We start from the raw sequence: 15,747 nt of genomic DNA on the forward strand, positions 1-15,747 counted from the left end.
ATATATATTGTATATTATATTCAGATTTTTTTTTAATTCTATACAATTTATATAAATATATTTGTAGTATTTTTAACTACCACTTTATCTTTATGTAATATATTTTTATCTTATTTTATTTTTATTTTATCCTTTTATTTATTGCACAATTTTCTGAGCAGTCGATCAGGTTTACATTTCACTCCAAGTTGAATTATGTATATAACTACATATGTGACAAATAAGATCTTGAATCTTGAAATCCTGTAACAATTATAGATGATGTCTTTTGGATGCGGTAATAAAATTTTCGCTTCGCTTGAACTAAAAGATCCGATCCTGTTCCTGCATGACTATGCCTCTGTGCACAAAGCCAGCTCCATGAAGATATGCTGTCCATGGGTTGGTGTGGAAGATCTCCTGTCATAGAGCTCTGAACCTTTTGAGCAATGAATGAGAACGCTGACTGCAGGAATCTTCACCTCAGCTACCTCACCTACATCAGTACCGTACTTCACTAACACCCTTGTGGCTGATTAAAATCTCTCACAAATCTTCACATGCACCCTCCAAAATCTAGAGCATCTAGCCAGAAGAGTGGAGTTTATTATAAGAGCAAATGAGGACTCAATGTGGAATGGGATTGTCAAAAAGGAGCTCATGCTCAGTTGTCCACAAATGTTTGTCCATACAGTGTATATTGTCCTCTAGTCTTGAACAGTATTGAACAGATATGAACAGATTGGATCTTCTAACATGAGTTTCCTTTCATGCACTGGTCTGATGTAGGACCTTTTTCAGCTAGAAGGAACCTTTGACTTAAGACATTCTAAAAAAGTGTAGATCATGTCATATTTAGATTGATCCCAAAATACCTGAGTAGCATTCTGTGAATTTCCAGAACACTCATCTCTTTATTTTATTCGTGTACATTCCTCCTCCTCAGTCACTTTGAGCGAAGAAGTCTTTATTTCGCCCTCAACCACCATCTTGACGCTAGCAACGGTGGCGTCCCTCGCCACGACTCGCCACTGCGTGCATCTCGCCTTCTTCAGACACTTAGGGGCGTTGTTCCTCACACTCATGAAGCACAGTGTATTGATAACCCCGTTGCTCATGGCGATGCATTCGATGATGTAGAACGCCACCAGTGAGTTTCGCTCGCGTGTGATCACCGACGGGTAGAAATCCCGCAGGAGCGCGTAGCCGTAATACGGTGCCCAGCAAAGCACGTACGCCACGAGGACAGCAATCAGGACAACGACTGTACGCCTCCTTCGGCGTGAACGCTGCTCGAGCTGCTCGGTCGGAAACCCCGGGACGTTCTTGAACCAAAGTTCGCTGGAGATCCGGGCATAGCACAGCGCCATGACCGTCACGGGTCCTACAAACTCCACAACCAGTATAAACACGAAGTAAGAGCGGTAAAGGAGCTGCTGGTCTGCTGACCAGATCTGTGCACAAAAGATCTTGTTGCCACGGGTGACAGCTCCATGAGGGTACTCATGCTCCGTAACGAAGTAGGCCGAAGGCACGGAGATGAGGATCGGGAAGATCCAGACTCCGAGTATGAGCCAGTAGGCCGTCTGGTACTTCATTCTTGGCTTCAGAGGATGCACGATAGCCATGTATCTAGGAAACACACACAGAGAACAAACTGTGTGAAATCATATCGTCTTGCTTTTTAATTTATTATTTTTTTTTTTTGGTCCATGACATTAAATCTTATTAGCGCAAAAAACCCATATCATCTGCCAAGTCCTATTTAATACAAAGATTATGCATTACTATTCGAAGCGAGGTGACAGAGAGGTTTAACAGGTGCAGCACCATTGTTTAATCCTTATCAGGGTTGGTTACTTCCAGGAAAACTTTTGGTTAGTGGATTGTTCCTGAACTAAGCAGTGACGTTGAGGCTACGTCTACACTAATCTGGATACATTTCGCATTTTTGGCAAAAAAAAAACGTCCACACTTTAGTTTTTAATCGCAAAACATAAGAAGCTTAGACCTGCATCATTTCTGCCCGGTTTTTATTTACTTTCTGGCTCTTTGAAATGCCGCAGCAACGACTAAAAATGCGTCGTCGTTTCTTAAAGCCTCGGTTTTAAAAAAAAAACATGGTTTTGTTGACTGAAAACGTCTCAGCGTGAACGGAAGGCCAAAACGGAGAGAAAAATATGTGTTTTCAAACCATGTTCTGAATCACTTGCCAAACACCTGCTTTATTTACATTTATGGCATTTAGCAGATGCTGTTATCCAAAGCGACTTAGATTTATCTGATTCATACAACTTGAGCAGTTGAGGGTTAAGGGCCTTGCTTAAGGGCCCAGCAGTGGCATTTTGGTGGTCCTGGGATTTGAACTCACGACTTTCCGATCAAAAGTACAACCCAAACTTTAACCCCATTCTACCATTTCCCTATAATACAATAATAACAATTATACTCTACACCAGTAATGTTGGCTCTGAGGCCGTCCTGTGGTGGTTCTTTTCCACTGATCAATCACATAGCAACAAATGAGCTGGAGTCTATAAACCAGATGAACCAGATCCATATAAACTGGACTAGACTGGGTGTAGGTTTAAGCAAAAGTTATCCATTAAAACTGGATGAAATGTGAATGAACATGCAGGCAAGCGCACTTAAAAGCCATCACAAAACCGATTCCTGGCTTAAAGCCGAACAAAAGTTGGAACCTGTTTGACATTTAGAAACATACCTCAGTCTTAAATTTCACGTTAATGAAAGTCTCACCCGTAAAAACTAACGTCCTGAACACGATATACTCAACGTGGCCAAAACATCAATATTGCATTTCACTCCACTGTTGTAACTTCAGCCTTTTTTATCTGCAGGAGATTCCGTGAATATGAAAAGAATAATAGAAAAACAGGCAAATGTTTTATTATACGATTACATTTTATTCAATTAAATTCTACTTATAAGATAAAGTTACATGTCACGTGACAAACACTGTAGATCCACCACGCGTGGATGCACATACACTGTAAATAGATATGTGTTTGTTTGAATGAAGAAACATTTTTGCATTGGCTCAACATTATTTTGCTAATTATTTGATGATGATGATCTTGGAGGAAATCAAGGCTCTTCACCAAGGACCTATGTCCATGGCAGGATTCGTAATCATTATACAAACCAGCAACGGTCCATGGCCTGAAAACAAATGTAAAAGAAAAAAAAGCAAGGACATGGAATAAGTGTGAAACAGAATGCGATTACAAACGGAAACACGAAACAAGAGAGGAAACTGAGGACACTCTGGTGTAGTTTTGATGGCTGATCGGATCAAACAGTGAGAACAGAGAAATCTTTATTTTTTTCGCATCCTTTTCCTGAAACTTCTACTGAGCAAAACAAACTTAAGCAAATGGTCTCTATTAGGTTTCATTAATAAATCAATTTTTTATTCGCTAATCTTACATATTTGTTCTTTCTTTGTTATGAATTCTTCTGTATGTAGCATCATAGTACTGTCCTTAATTTACAATGCAATTTACATTTCATGTCATTCATACTGATCATTTAGCTGAGCAGCAATATGGTTAAGGGGCTTGCTCAGGGGCCCAGAAGTGGCAGCTTGGTGTGGCTGGGATTTGAAATCACAACCTTCAGAGCCAAAGTCCAATGCCTTAACCACTAAGCTACCACTAGGAAACATCAGTGGTGTAAAGTATCTGAGTAAATCTACTTTGAATATTCGGTTTTAGTTTTTCTAAAATAATCCAATTTATTTGTCCATTGAATACTAATGTTCTCCTACTGTCTTTTTTTTCACCCAATTTTTTGACCTTTGGTTCATTTTGGCATGTTAAAGAGGCTTTTCTGTTGGTTAATGCAGGTGTACAAATTTTAGGACATAAAACATCACAAATCAACTGTTTTTGGGGACTGTATATTAAATATCAAATGTAAATATCAACTATATCAACTGTATATTAGTATATATAGATGGTAAAGGAATTTTGATCCAACATGGCAACCATTCCACACTTCAACATCATGCAATTCCGTTTGGACTGCGACTCAAACCGAATTCACCATACGAAAAAACGATGAGCCGAAGCAACGAATACGTCTAAACTCTGTAAGAGTAAAATAATTAAAATAAAGCGAAACATCTGGACATTTATATATTTGTTTGATCAAAGTAAATTGTAATACTATTAAATTACCTAGTTTGTTGCATAGAAAAAAAAAAGAACATGCATGTGTGTCTCAAAAACTAAGGAAAAGGTTCCAAATTTTTGACGTCACAATCTCAGATTTTATAGTAGAGAAAAAAAAAATCCAGGTGTTAGACTAGAAATATCATATATATATATATATATATATATATATATATATATATATATATATATATATATATATATATATATATATTACATTTCAGGTAAAAGAACTAAGAGGAAAGTGCTTTTCGTTTTAATGTCGGAAAAAATGCAGCGATGGAAAAACAGAAAAAGTCATCAAAGGTCGATTCATCGTTTATGCAGATTAATCAGCACCAACAGTTGATTGCTGGAACTATCAGCTATCCGCAAAAATCCACTCAGATAGTTTTTCCGGGTTGCGTTATACAGTAAAAGAGCGGCCTCTAGAGGCGAATCACTGACACCATGTGCTACTTATTTGAAGTGTTCTTTTTTAAAATATAATTATTATTCATTTTGGATGCAACTGTTTTTATTTATTAGGAGTTTAAGAACTTTTTGCTTCAGTTTGAATGCATGTGTTTTGGTTTCCTCAATATTTATTCATATCATTAATATTCATATTGATTTTATTTAGCACATTTTCATGATTTAGTACTTTTCTATTTTTGTAATTAAGATCTGTATAATTTTATATAGAGTTTTATGTTTGTTTGTTTTTGATTGTTTTAAATTCAGTATAAATTTTTGAGTACCTTCTGGTAGAAGTAATGGAATTCTGAGGAAACCAAGCACTCACCTGTCGACAGCGATGGCCAGCAGGGCGTTGGTGGACACGTAGAGAGACACTGTCCTAAGGTAGTTGATGGAAATACACAGGAAAATCCCATGGTCCCAGGAAAGTTGCTTAATGACGTAGTAATCCACCAGAAACGGACAGCACACCACTGCCACCAGGAAGTCTGACACGGCTAGGTTGGCGATGAGCAGGTTGGTGATGTTGCGCAGCTTTTTGTAGCGCGCCAATGTGACAATAAATATACAGTTTCCAATGCCACAGACAAGCATGATGCAGACCAGAACGATGGCGATGACGATGGTAGAGACAAAAAAAGCTCTCCCCTGGGTCGTGTCCGGAATCTGGTCCACAGGAATGTCGTAATCCATTGTAATATCATAACTTGCCATGAGAGGGTCCTGAGGGTTCTGGCCTTGAGTCCAAGTTACTGAAAGCAAAGTATAATTTTTTTCACCCATCGTTTAGTGCTCTTTTGCGGGTTAAAGTGCATCAGCTGCTTCTTACTCTCACTTCAGTTTGTTCCCTAGATGCGCATCTGGAGGGGGAAAAAAAGAAAATCAATTCTTTCTACACACACATGGTTCACTACACACTCCTACACTTAACCTAGAACTACAGGGACATATACACTATGTTAGCACAAGTATTGGGACACCTGACTTTTCCAGTAATATATGTTTATTCCCCAAACGATTAGAACAAAACTAATTGTATCAAAAGTAGGCATAACAGGGTGAAGTCCTAGCTCTATGGGTAAGATGTTGGACATCTGATCAGAATTTCAAGAGTTTAAATCCCAGCACCACCAAGCTGCCAGTGAGGCCCTTAACCCTCAACTGCGCAATTGTATGAATGAGATAATTGTACTGGTGTCTGTCAAATGCCATATAAAGAAAATAAATAAATAAATAAATAAATAAATAAATAAATAAATAAATAAAATTGTATCTTTAAATTCCTTAGCATAAAATTGTCCCTTCACTTGAACCAGGAGACCCAAACATGTTCCATCATGACAATTTCAGCTCCATGAAGAAATGCTTTTTATGAGTTGGAGTGGAAGATCTCCTGCTATAGAGCTCTAACCCTATTGAACACCTTTGGGATGAATATGATTTTTGACTGCACCCCAGGCATCCTCACTTTCTCAACCTACATCAGTACTTGGCTTTACTAACACCCTTGTAGCTGAATGAATCTCCATAAATCTCCACAAATCACCACAAAACCAAGAGGACAGTGGAGGTTATTATAGCTGCAAAGGGGAACAAAATGTGGAATGAGATGTTCAAAAAGCACAAATAATTGATAGAAAGATGTTTTCAGGATTCAGCTGCAATTACAATACTGAACATCATATACTTTATCATTCAAATTATTAAATAAACCAGTATGTCTATCTGTGTGTGTGTGTGTGTGTGTGTGTGTGTGTGTCTCTCTCTCTCTCTCCCTCTCCCTCTCCCTCTATCTCTCAGCCTCCCGCCCACCTCTCTTTCTTTCTCTCTCTCCCTCTCCCTCTATCTCTTTCTCTCTCCCTCCCCCCCACCTCTCTTTCTTTCTCTCTCTCTCTCTCTCTCTCTCTCTCTCTCTTTCTCTCTCTCTCTCTTTACATCTTCAGATTGACAAACATATAGAAGGATGGATGGATGGATAGATAGATAGATAGATAGATAGATAGATAGATAGATAGATAGATAGATAGATAGATAGATAGATAGATAGATAGATAGATAGATAGATTTCAAAAATTAATTTATAATATACAGACAAAAGTCATTATTTAAAATCAAAACTTTAATGATTTAATAAAAAAAAATATATGTATATACACACAGTATATAATAATAATAATCATTATTGTTATAATATTTGTTGTATTTATATATATATAATATAACAGATATTAACAGATATTAAAAAAAGAATAAATATTTGAAAATTATTAATAATCGTGTCTGATCTTATCTGGAAAGCGTTTTTTTTTTTTTTTTTTGATGAATTTTTATTTACGTGACTGTAGATTTTCTTGAAGATCATCTCAGCGTGTTATTTCTCCTGTAAATAAATAAATCAGTAATGGAGATGCAGTATTTTGTATACAAATAAATTCGGGGTTTATTTGAATAATGAATATTTATTCACTGGGTATTAATGAATTCCTGCTTTAATCATGTAGGTTTAATAGATTAAATGTTATTTGATACTAGTTTCTTTTTTGTATATGTTTAGCAGGATAGGAGACTAGAACACTGTATGTTCTAAATGACATTTTCAGAAGTTACATGTTATACAGAAATACTAAACATAAAGTTTGGAAAACATCTGCAATCTGCTCTTACAGCTGTAACTTTGTTAACAAAACGCGATCGAGTCCTCAAACAAAATAACAACCTTGTTAAACGCGAGTTAATTCGGCAAAAATCACTGAAATGATCATAAATAAACTGAAGGCGGTTAAACGTGTGCGTTGTGCAGAAATAAATGTTTAAATCCGTCACCTTACCGCCGCTGGGATCCGCCTGGTTCATGTTTCCCCCCCGGAACAGCAGCAGCACTTCAAATACAGCTGCTGGTCTCTGTGAGTGATAAAGAGCCTCTACTGAAGACCTACTGCTACACACACACACACACACACACACACACACACACACACACACACACACACACACACACACACACACACACACACACTCACTTACACACACACACACACACACACACACACACACACACACACACACACACACACACACTTACACCCACTAACACTCACACTCACACTCACACACACACACACACACACACACACACACACACACACACACACACATACGCGACATGTATAAACCTGAACTGATTCATTTCTCTATTCACAGACAGACAGACAGACAGACAGACAGACAGACAGACAGACAGACAGACAGACAGACAGACAGACAGATAGATAGATAGATAGATAGATAGATAGATAGATAGATAGATAGATAGATAGATAGATAGATATGACCTAGTTTACGAGAGATATGATGAGTTGACGAGGTGGTTGATTTGTTGAATGGATCACATCTCTCTCTCTCTCTCTCTCTCTCTCTCTCTCTCTCTCTCTCTCTCTCTCTCTCTCTCTCTCTCTCTCTCTCTGTCTCTCTCCAGTGAGTTGTCCTCATTTAATTTCAAACCTCCTCAGCCGCAGTCCATTAATTTTCATGAAATGACACTCTCATTTATTCCCGCTCACTAATCCCGTAAGCCTGGAATAACGTGCAGTCTGATACGCTGTCTCATGGTGATATTTACGAATTCTCTGTGACCTTGAGGGGAATAAAAGCAGCAGGAAAACCACAACTGAACAGATTTCAATCAGACACACGCAGTAAATCTCAAGACATGGAGCAGAAAATATGTAAGGAATAAAATGAGACCGAAGTGCTGCTAGGAAAATTCTCCACTACATACTCCATGCTTTTTTTTATAGCATTCTCTTTATCCACTTATAATTACACTTACAGCTTTAAACCAGTCTGATCGCAGCTATATGCATTTTCAAGACTTTCCCAGAAAAGCTTCACTTCAGACTGTCATGAAGCACTGACACTGGGGACTTCTTCTATAAATGTTACATGAACATCTCTTCACATGTCATTGATTACACACGTTTCTTCTCTGTAGGACGTGTTTCTCCTGTAAATGTTACTGTGGATGATGTTGCTATTGATGCAGTAGTGTGTAACATATAAGAGCTTCATGGGATGATTTCCTATAGTCAAGCAGCTGCATCCAAGCCGTACATCACCAAGTGCAATGCAAAGCACGTCGCTACTGGACTCTACAGAAACGGAGAAGTGTTCTCTGGAGAGATGAATGACGCTTCACTGTCTGGCAATCTGATGGACGAGTCTGGGTTTGGCGTTTGCCAGGAGAACGCTACTCGTCTGACTGCATTGTGCCGAGTGTAACGTTTGTTGGAGGGGGATTATGATGTGGGGTTGTTTTTCAGCAGTTGGACTTCGGCCCCTTAGTTCCAGTGAATGGACTCTTAATGCTTCAGCATAACAAGACATTTGGAGAATTTAATGCTTCCAACTTCTGGAATAACAACCGAAGATTCCCATGAACACACTAGTAAACCTTGTGGAAAACCTTCCCAGAAGAGTTGAAGCTGTTACAGCTGCAAAGAGACAACATCAAAATTAACCTATGGATTAAAAATCAGATGTTACTCAAGTTCATTTGCATCTGAAGGTAGATGAGCAAATACTTTTGGCAATATAGTGTAGATAGATGGATGGATAGATGAATGGATGGATGGATGGATGGATGGATGGACGGACGGACGGACGGACGGACGGATGGATGGACAGACTAATTAATTTTACACAGAGAAAAACAGGCAGATAGCTAGCTAGCTAGATAAACTGATGCACAAGTAGGCACAAACAGATGGATGGATAGATAGTTGGATGAATAGGTACAGTATGACCAAATTCATGAGAGATAGATATGATGGGTGGGCAGTAAACCTTACAGAAAACCTTCTTAATAATCAGAATCGAGTCCGAACTAATATTCTGTATATAGAACATATAGAAGATCATCCATGACTGAGAGTGGCACAATTTTACATCATAAAGTGAAGAAATGAAAAGGAGAGCATCGCCATGGCATAATGCTTCATACCTAGGCATAGATTTTCATCAGGTTCACTAACAGCATTAGTAAATTAAAGCTGCCATTGATGTTTGCAGTGCAAAACTGACTAAATGGATCAAAAGTGTAGTTATACCATGGTCCATCTAGATACTTGATTCTGATTGGCTGGATGGTGCACGTGCAAATCCATTGAATGGAAAGTTAGTTGCGGTCAAATGAACACACTACATGGAGGATTTTGGTGCACTGAAGAGGGTGACATTAATGTATTAATATATATGTAGTTTTTCCCACCTGGTTTTTCCAATTTGGTTAGATTTTTGTAAATGACAGTGTAATATGTTATGTGCTGTTTTTCATTTTAGGTTGTATTCAGTGAATTCCAAGACCTGCGCTAAGGACTAGGAGATTTCCCGACTTAAAGCCAAAGAATGGAAGGACAGCGTTTGTTGAACAGACTGGTAGTTCTGGTTAGTTTAATCGCCTCTCTATATTAATGCACCGGCTTATATACAGATATAACCATCAGATACATACAGTTTTAGTTCTATACTGTTACTATTTATTATAATTCATTTAAATAAATGTAATCTAAAACAGACAGAAAAAGAGATAGAGAGTGTGTGTAAGAGAGAGAAAGATAAAACGCTAGACAGCGAGACTGTGTGTGTGTATGTTTGTGGAAAAATAGGGCTTCTTGGGAAGGTTACCAGTCCTAACTTTTTACTCAGTTGTAATGTTTCCCAAGAGGAACAAATCAAACAACTATTTATGGCACCAGTTTTAAGTTTATAGGTGACACACTGTGATCTATAAAAATGGCCAAATAGAAAAAAAACGTTGCAGAGAAAGAAAAAAATACTCCGTCACAGCACAAAGCTGGAAGCACTCTCTTTTTCACCACAAGTCCAAATGTTAAAACGTACAGGATTACCATACGAGAGCCTGTATAATGTTTGCATGAATAAATATATGGACAAACATTGGTGGACACCTGACCATAAGATTGGTATGTGCTTCTTTCTGAACATTCCATTCCACATTCAAACCCCATTTGCTGTTATAATAAGCTCCACTCTTCCGAGAAGATGTTTGACTAGATCTTGGAGTGTCCTCATGGAGACTTGGGCTCATTCAATCGCAGTTAGTAAATAGGGTTTACAGCTCTAAAGAAGAAGATCTTCCACTCCAACCCATGTAAAGCAGATCTTCATGGAGCAGGCTTTGTGCAGAGGAGCAATGCCATGCTTGGCTAAACAGGTTGGGGAAAATTTCATTCCCCCACATACAAAGACGTCCTATACAAATATGTACCTCCTATTCTGTGGTAACAGTTTGGGGAAGAATCACATATGGTTGGAAAAGTCAGACTTTCCCAATAAAACAATAAAATGTTGAAAGTTTTGAACGTTTAAAATGAGTCCAAATGGGTTAAATCATTGGCTAATCGGCTAATTAGCGACATACAATTGTAAATCCTAGATAGATTAGACATCTTTTTCCACTTAAATGTTTATTTTTTTCCTGCAGTGTACCTTCAGTTGTCCACAGGTGGTTCTGTGCTTTTCCATTCAAATAGCAAAACCAGGGTAATAGACCTTTCAGTTTCCTGGTTGGACGTGGAATTTATCCGTTTTGACCCAGTAATGACAGGTTTGGGATAAACGTGGATCTCTCGGTCCAGTATCAGACCATCGCTTTTGCAGCGTTTGATAACTGTGTTATTTTAAAGATGCTCAGAATGTTCTTTTTAGTATTTCGTAAAGAAATGTTTTATATCTAAAGTAAAACGTCGGTCAGAAGGAGGCTTGTGGAATACAAATTTCGTAGAAGCTGCAGTTCATTTGTAAAGTGAATTGAAGTGAAGTTTGGGGCCTAAAAAATGGGACAAAAAAAATCTAGACTTCACTTTAGTAATATAGACTTTAACTGTTAAGTTTAAGCCCTCAATTTTAAATGGTCCTGACGATCCAGAAACAAACAAACAAAAACTAATGATAATCACCCTTGAGACACGAACACCCTTATCCACAGAATCTGTGCAAAATAATTCAGAAATTTAAGAAGTGAACTGAATACTCAGAAACTCTAAAATTCATGTACATATATGGAATAATTCTACTGCGCAAACAACTATGAAACACGAAATAAAAAATATTCTACCATGTTATATGGGACACAATACCTGAGACAATCAGAAATAAAGAGCTGAAGAAAAATATGATGAAGTACAGAAAAGGAAGATAAACACCAGAGAGAGCTGGCTCTCAAGGAGTATACAGAGTCAGAGCTACACTTCCTAATCTTATGTCCTAACTATGGTCAAATTTGAAAAATATCTCAAGTCTGAAATGGCATTCCTAATTAAATAAAAACTGTAGAATGAGAGAGAGAGTCTACAAAACAATTCAGGGTCTGAACACAGGCAAACAGGCCAGTACAGGCAGAGCAGAAACACAAACTGAAAAACAGTCCAGAGTCCAAACCAGAGCAGAGGCAGAACAGGGGTCAGGATCAGGGTCGGGGTCAGGAATAGGATCAGGATCAGGAACAGGATAAGTAAACAGAACAGGAACGGGATCAGGAACAGGATCAGGAACAGGATCAGTAAACAGAACAGGAATAGGATCAGGATCAGTAAACAGGACAGGAACAGGATCAGGAAAGGGGATCAGGAACAGGATCAGGAACAGGATCAGGATCAGGATCAGGATCAGGAACAGGATCAGTAAACAGGACAGGAACAGGATCAGATAAGGGGATCAGGAACAGGATCAGGAACAGGATCAGGATCAGGTACAGGATCAGTAAACAGAACAGGATCAGTAAACAGAACAGGAACAGGATAAGGAACAGGATCAGGAACAGGATCAGTAAACAAAACAGGAACAGGATCAGGAACAGTAAGCAGAACAGGAACAGGATCAGGAACAGTAACGGGATCAGGAACAGGATCAGTAAACAGAACAGGATCAGGATCAAGCTCAGGAACAGGATCAGTAAACAGAACACACTCTTAGGGACTTATTAACACAAACATATAAGGCACACATATACACACAAACATATAGAGACAAACCCCAATCTGGGACAATTTTATAGGGACAAACTTACAGGCGCAAACAAACTGAACAAACTCCAACTATCTCGTTGTTGCACCTGGTGGCCAAATTCAGTATTACGTTTCATCAACAGTCGAACCGAAATATAAATCAAACAAAATAAATGTATATCTGTGATGTGATCCTGTTTAATTCAGCAAGCAGCCTATCATTTATATCCTCTTCTACTTTAATTTCACTAATAGTCTCTTACATAATCACTATCACGCACGCACAGACGTAATCACACAGCCTCCATTACAATACAATAACACAATAATCCGGTAGATGAGGTTTATAGAGCCCAGTTTTTATCCCTCGTGTTAAGTATTAAGCTCGGGAGAGATATGAGTATAAAACATCATTCAGACTCTGTGTGTGTGTGTGTGTGTGTGTGTGTGTGTGTGTGTGTGTGTGTGTGTGTGTGTGTGTGTGTGTGTGTGTGAGAGAGAGAGAGAGAGAGAGAGAGAGAGAGAGAGAGAGAGAGAGAGAGAGAGAGAGAGAGAGAGAGAATCTGTTCTGTTTTTTTATGTAGGACTCTTTTCACTCATCTGCAGATGCAATCTGATGTAAAACAGTGAAAGACTAATAATCGTTAAAGTGTGGGGACGGGTCATAAGTTAATTTAAAAGTATAAATAAAAATATAATTATTCATTCTAAAATGAACGTATTGTGGGCAAGCTTTTAGGGATAAACCTATAGGGGTAAATATATAAGAACAAACAAACAGAGGCAAGTTTATAGGGACCCATTAGAACAAACATATACAGAGCAACATTTAGAGACAAACCATTCAGGACAATTTTATAGGGACAAACTCATAGGGGGGAACCATAAAAGGACCAACTCCAACTATCTCCTTATTGCACCTGGGGGCCAAATTCAGGATTCAAAATTAAAGAAGGCATTTGATCAACTGAGGTTTGCCTTTCATGAGAATGGAGGAAACCGGAATACCTGGAGAAAACAAGTGAAGACATGTCCTCTCCCACCCATCTGGGGTATCATATAGGACAAATACACAATATGGACAAAAGGTTTGTGGACACCTGACCATAAGATGTGTATCATAATCATGAATATTTTATACATAGATGCTAATCAGCGTTTCTTTGTGACACTGAGCACTTTTATATATATATATATATTGAAAAGTGCTTTACAATCATTCTAATGATTCTTAAGGAATGATTTCTCGTAAAACAATTATTTTCCTTCTATATTTCCTTTATCTATAATGATGGAGGTAAAGGGGAGCGTGGGGGCAAGTGCTCACCTGTGCTCGATTCCCTAAAGATCATTACAATTATTGTAAAACCAAAATTTGACAAAAGGAAGATTTTCTTTATTGTTTTTTTTCCCGGTATATTTTCTGTTTATTCTATATTTTCTTTAATACTTACCCTAAATCCTTTCCACACACATCTGAATAGATCTGAATCAGATACGTTTAGTTCTAGATTAGTTCTAATGTCCCAATGCATAAAGCTCCAATGACAGAGAAAAGACAGAAAAGGAAAAGAAAGGTAATAGTTCAGTGGTTAAAATGTTGATCAGAAGATTGTGAGTTTAAACCCCAGCACCACCGATAGACCAATGGCGGGCCCCTGAGCAAGGGCCTTAAACCTAAACTGCTCACCTGTATACATGAGATAACAGTAAGCTGTTTTGGATAAGACCCTCGTGCCAAATGCCCCACATGTAAACAATCTTCTGCACAGTGACGCTCTCAGTAATAGACCTACATATCAACTCTGACCGTTTCATCCCACGTTTCAGCGTGTTTTATGAACGCTTCTTCAGCTGGCAAATGGAAAAGAAAAGAGGTAGCAGCTGCATTAATGGTCACTTAGACAAGCCGGGGTGTTTACAAGAGTCATAAATAACCGCTGAGGAAAAGATCAGGACTTCCCTTGAAACAAAAAATAATGCGTGGCGAGCGCGAGGAGACGATTCGGCTCCATCTTTTAGCGGTAAAACTTGTTTTCCGTGTCTCGTTCCATCACCCTGAGGTTGGACGAGGTTCTTTTCACCGTAATAAAAGCTTTTAGAGCTAAACTCTTTTTCAGATGTTATCAGGCATACTATGAGAACTTTGCCTCGAAAAGGTTCCTTGTGGATTTGCTCGCCGAAAGCGGCCTTTATTTTCCTTTTCTTTTTACATTCTGGAAATCCCGCATCAGAATTTCAACAAACCCGAGCGCCATTGCGTTAATGAATAAATACACGCTGTTCAAGGACTTCACAGGAGGATGGAACATCGAAAGTCGGATTATTTACGAATCAGAAATTCACAGCGGAGTCGATGACCTGGAAACCCTCCCAAACCCCCCCGACGCTGTGGATTTATGCCATTGTTCGAAAGCTTAGGCATCAAAAACCAGACCTTTAGATGTTCCAGACAATAAATAGACACGATCCATCGCTCCCACACCACCTGCTTTCCAAACTCCTATTAATCAAATTAATAGAACTTTAAGAGAATTTCACCAAGAAATAAATTCCATCTGTCAAGTTGACTTGCTTTTATTGAATGGAGCGCTGCTCTTTGTAGACCATGTAGCCCTATTTGGACTTAGGGCTAAAATCCCTTCCTTTTTCTCTCTTATATACACAATATTGGGACACCTGATCTTTCCTGCTCTATGTGGTTCTTTTCCAAACTGTCACCACAAATCTGTAGGCACTCAATTGTACAGGACGTCTTTAGATGCCGCTTTAATAAAATTCTGCATTCACATGAACTTGGAAACCCGAAACCTGTTCCAGCATGGCACAAAGTGAGCTCCTTAAAGATCTGGTTTACATGCTTTGGAGAGGAAGATCTTGATTTGCCTGCTATAGAGCTCTGATCTCATCCCTACTGAACACCTTTAGGATGAATGTGAACGCTGACTGCACCCCAGGTCTCCTCACCTACATCAGTACCTGCCTTTTATAATACTCTTGTGGCTGAACACAAATATCCATAAGCGCACTCCAAAATGTAGTGGAACATCTTCCCAGAAGAGTGGAGGGAATAATAAGAGTGAACTGGG

General features: G+C 38.5%; 1 protein-coding gene across 2 annotated transcripts; it reads right to left on the reverse strand.

Annotated features, from left to right (window-relative positions):
- Positions 1-766: 766 nt before the first annotated feature.
- Positions 767-7,782, reverse strand: prokr1a (prokineticin receptor 1a). Of its 2 annotated transcripts, none has more exons than XM_083522828.1 (3): positions 7,463-7,782; positions 4,960-5,494; positions 767-1,611 (listed from the first exon to the last, which is right to left on the reverse strand). In XM_083522828.1, exons 2-3 carry the CDS (start codon positions 5,415-5,417, stop codon positions 894-896), a joined length of 1,176 nt encoding a protein of 391 aa, XP_083378954.1. In that variant the 5' UTR covers positions 5,418-5,494; positions 7,463-7,782; the 3' UTR covers positions 767-893. The 2 variants fall into 2 exon arrangements, with proteins under 2 accessions (XP_083378954.1, XP_083378955.1); XM_083522829.1 differs by having other exon boundaries at positions 7,458-7,782.
- Between the last annotated feature and the right edge of the window lie 7,965 nt (positions 7,783-15,747).

The sequence above is a fragment of the Silurus aristotelis genome (assembly GCF_946808225.1).
Source record: "Silurus aristotelis genome assembly, chromosome: 20".
Lineage (NCBI taxonomy): Eukaryota > Metazoa > Chordata > Actinopteri > Siluriformes > Siluridae > Silurus > Silurus aristotelis.

Coding starts and splice junctions, on each gene's coding strand:
- prokr1a (XM_083522828.1), bottom strand. CDS start 5,417: ATGGGTGAAAAAAATTATACTTTGCTTTCAGTAACTTGGACTCAAGGC. Junction 1,612..4,959: donor CTGGCCATCGCTGTCGACAG/GTGAGTGCTTGG, acceptor TGTGTTTCCTAG/ATACATGGCTATCGTGCATC.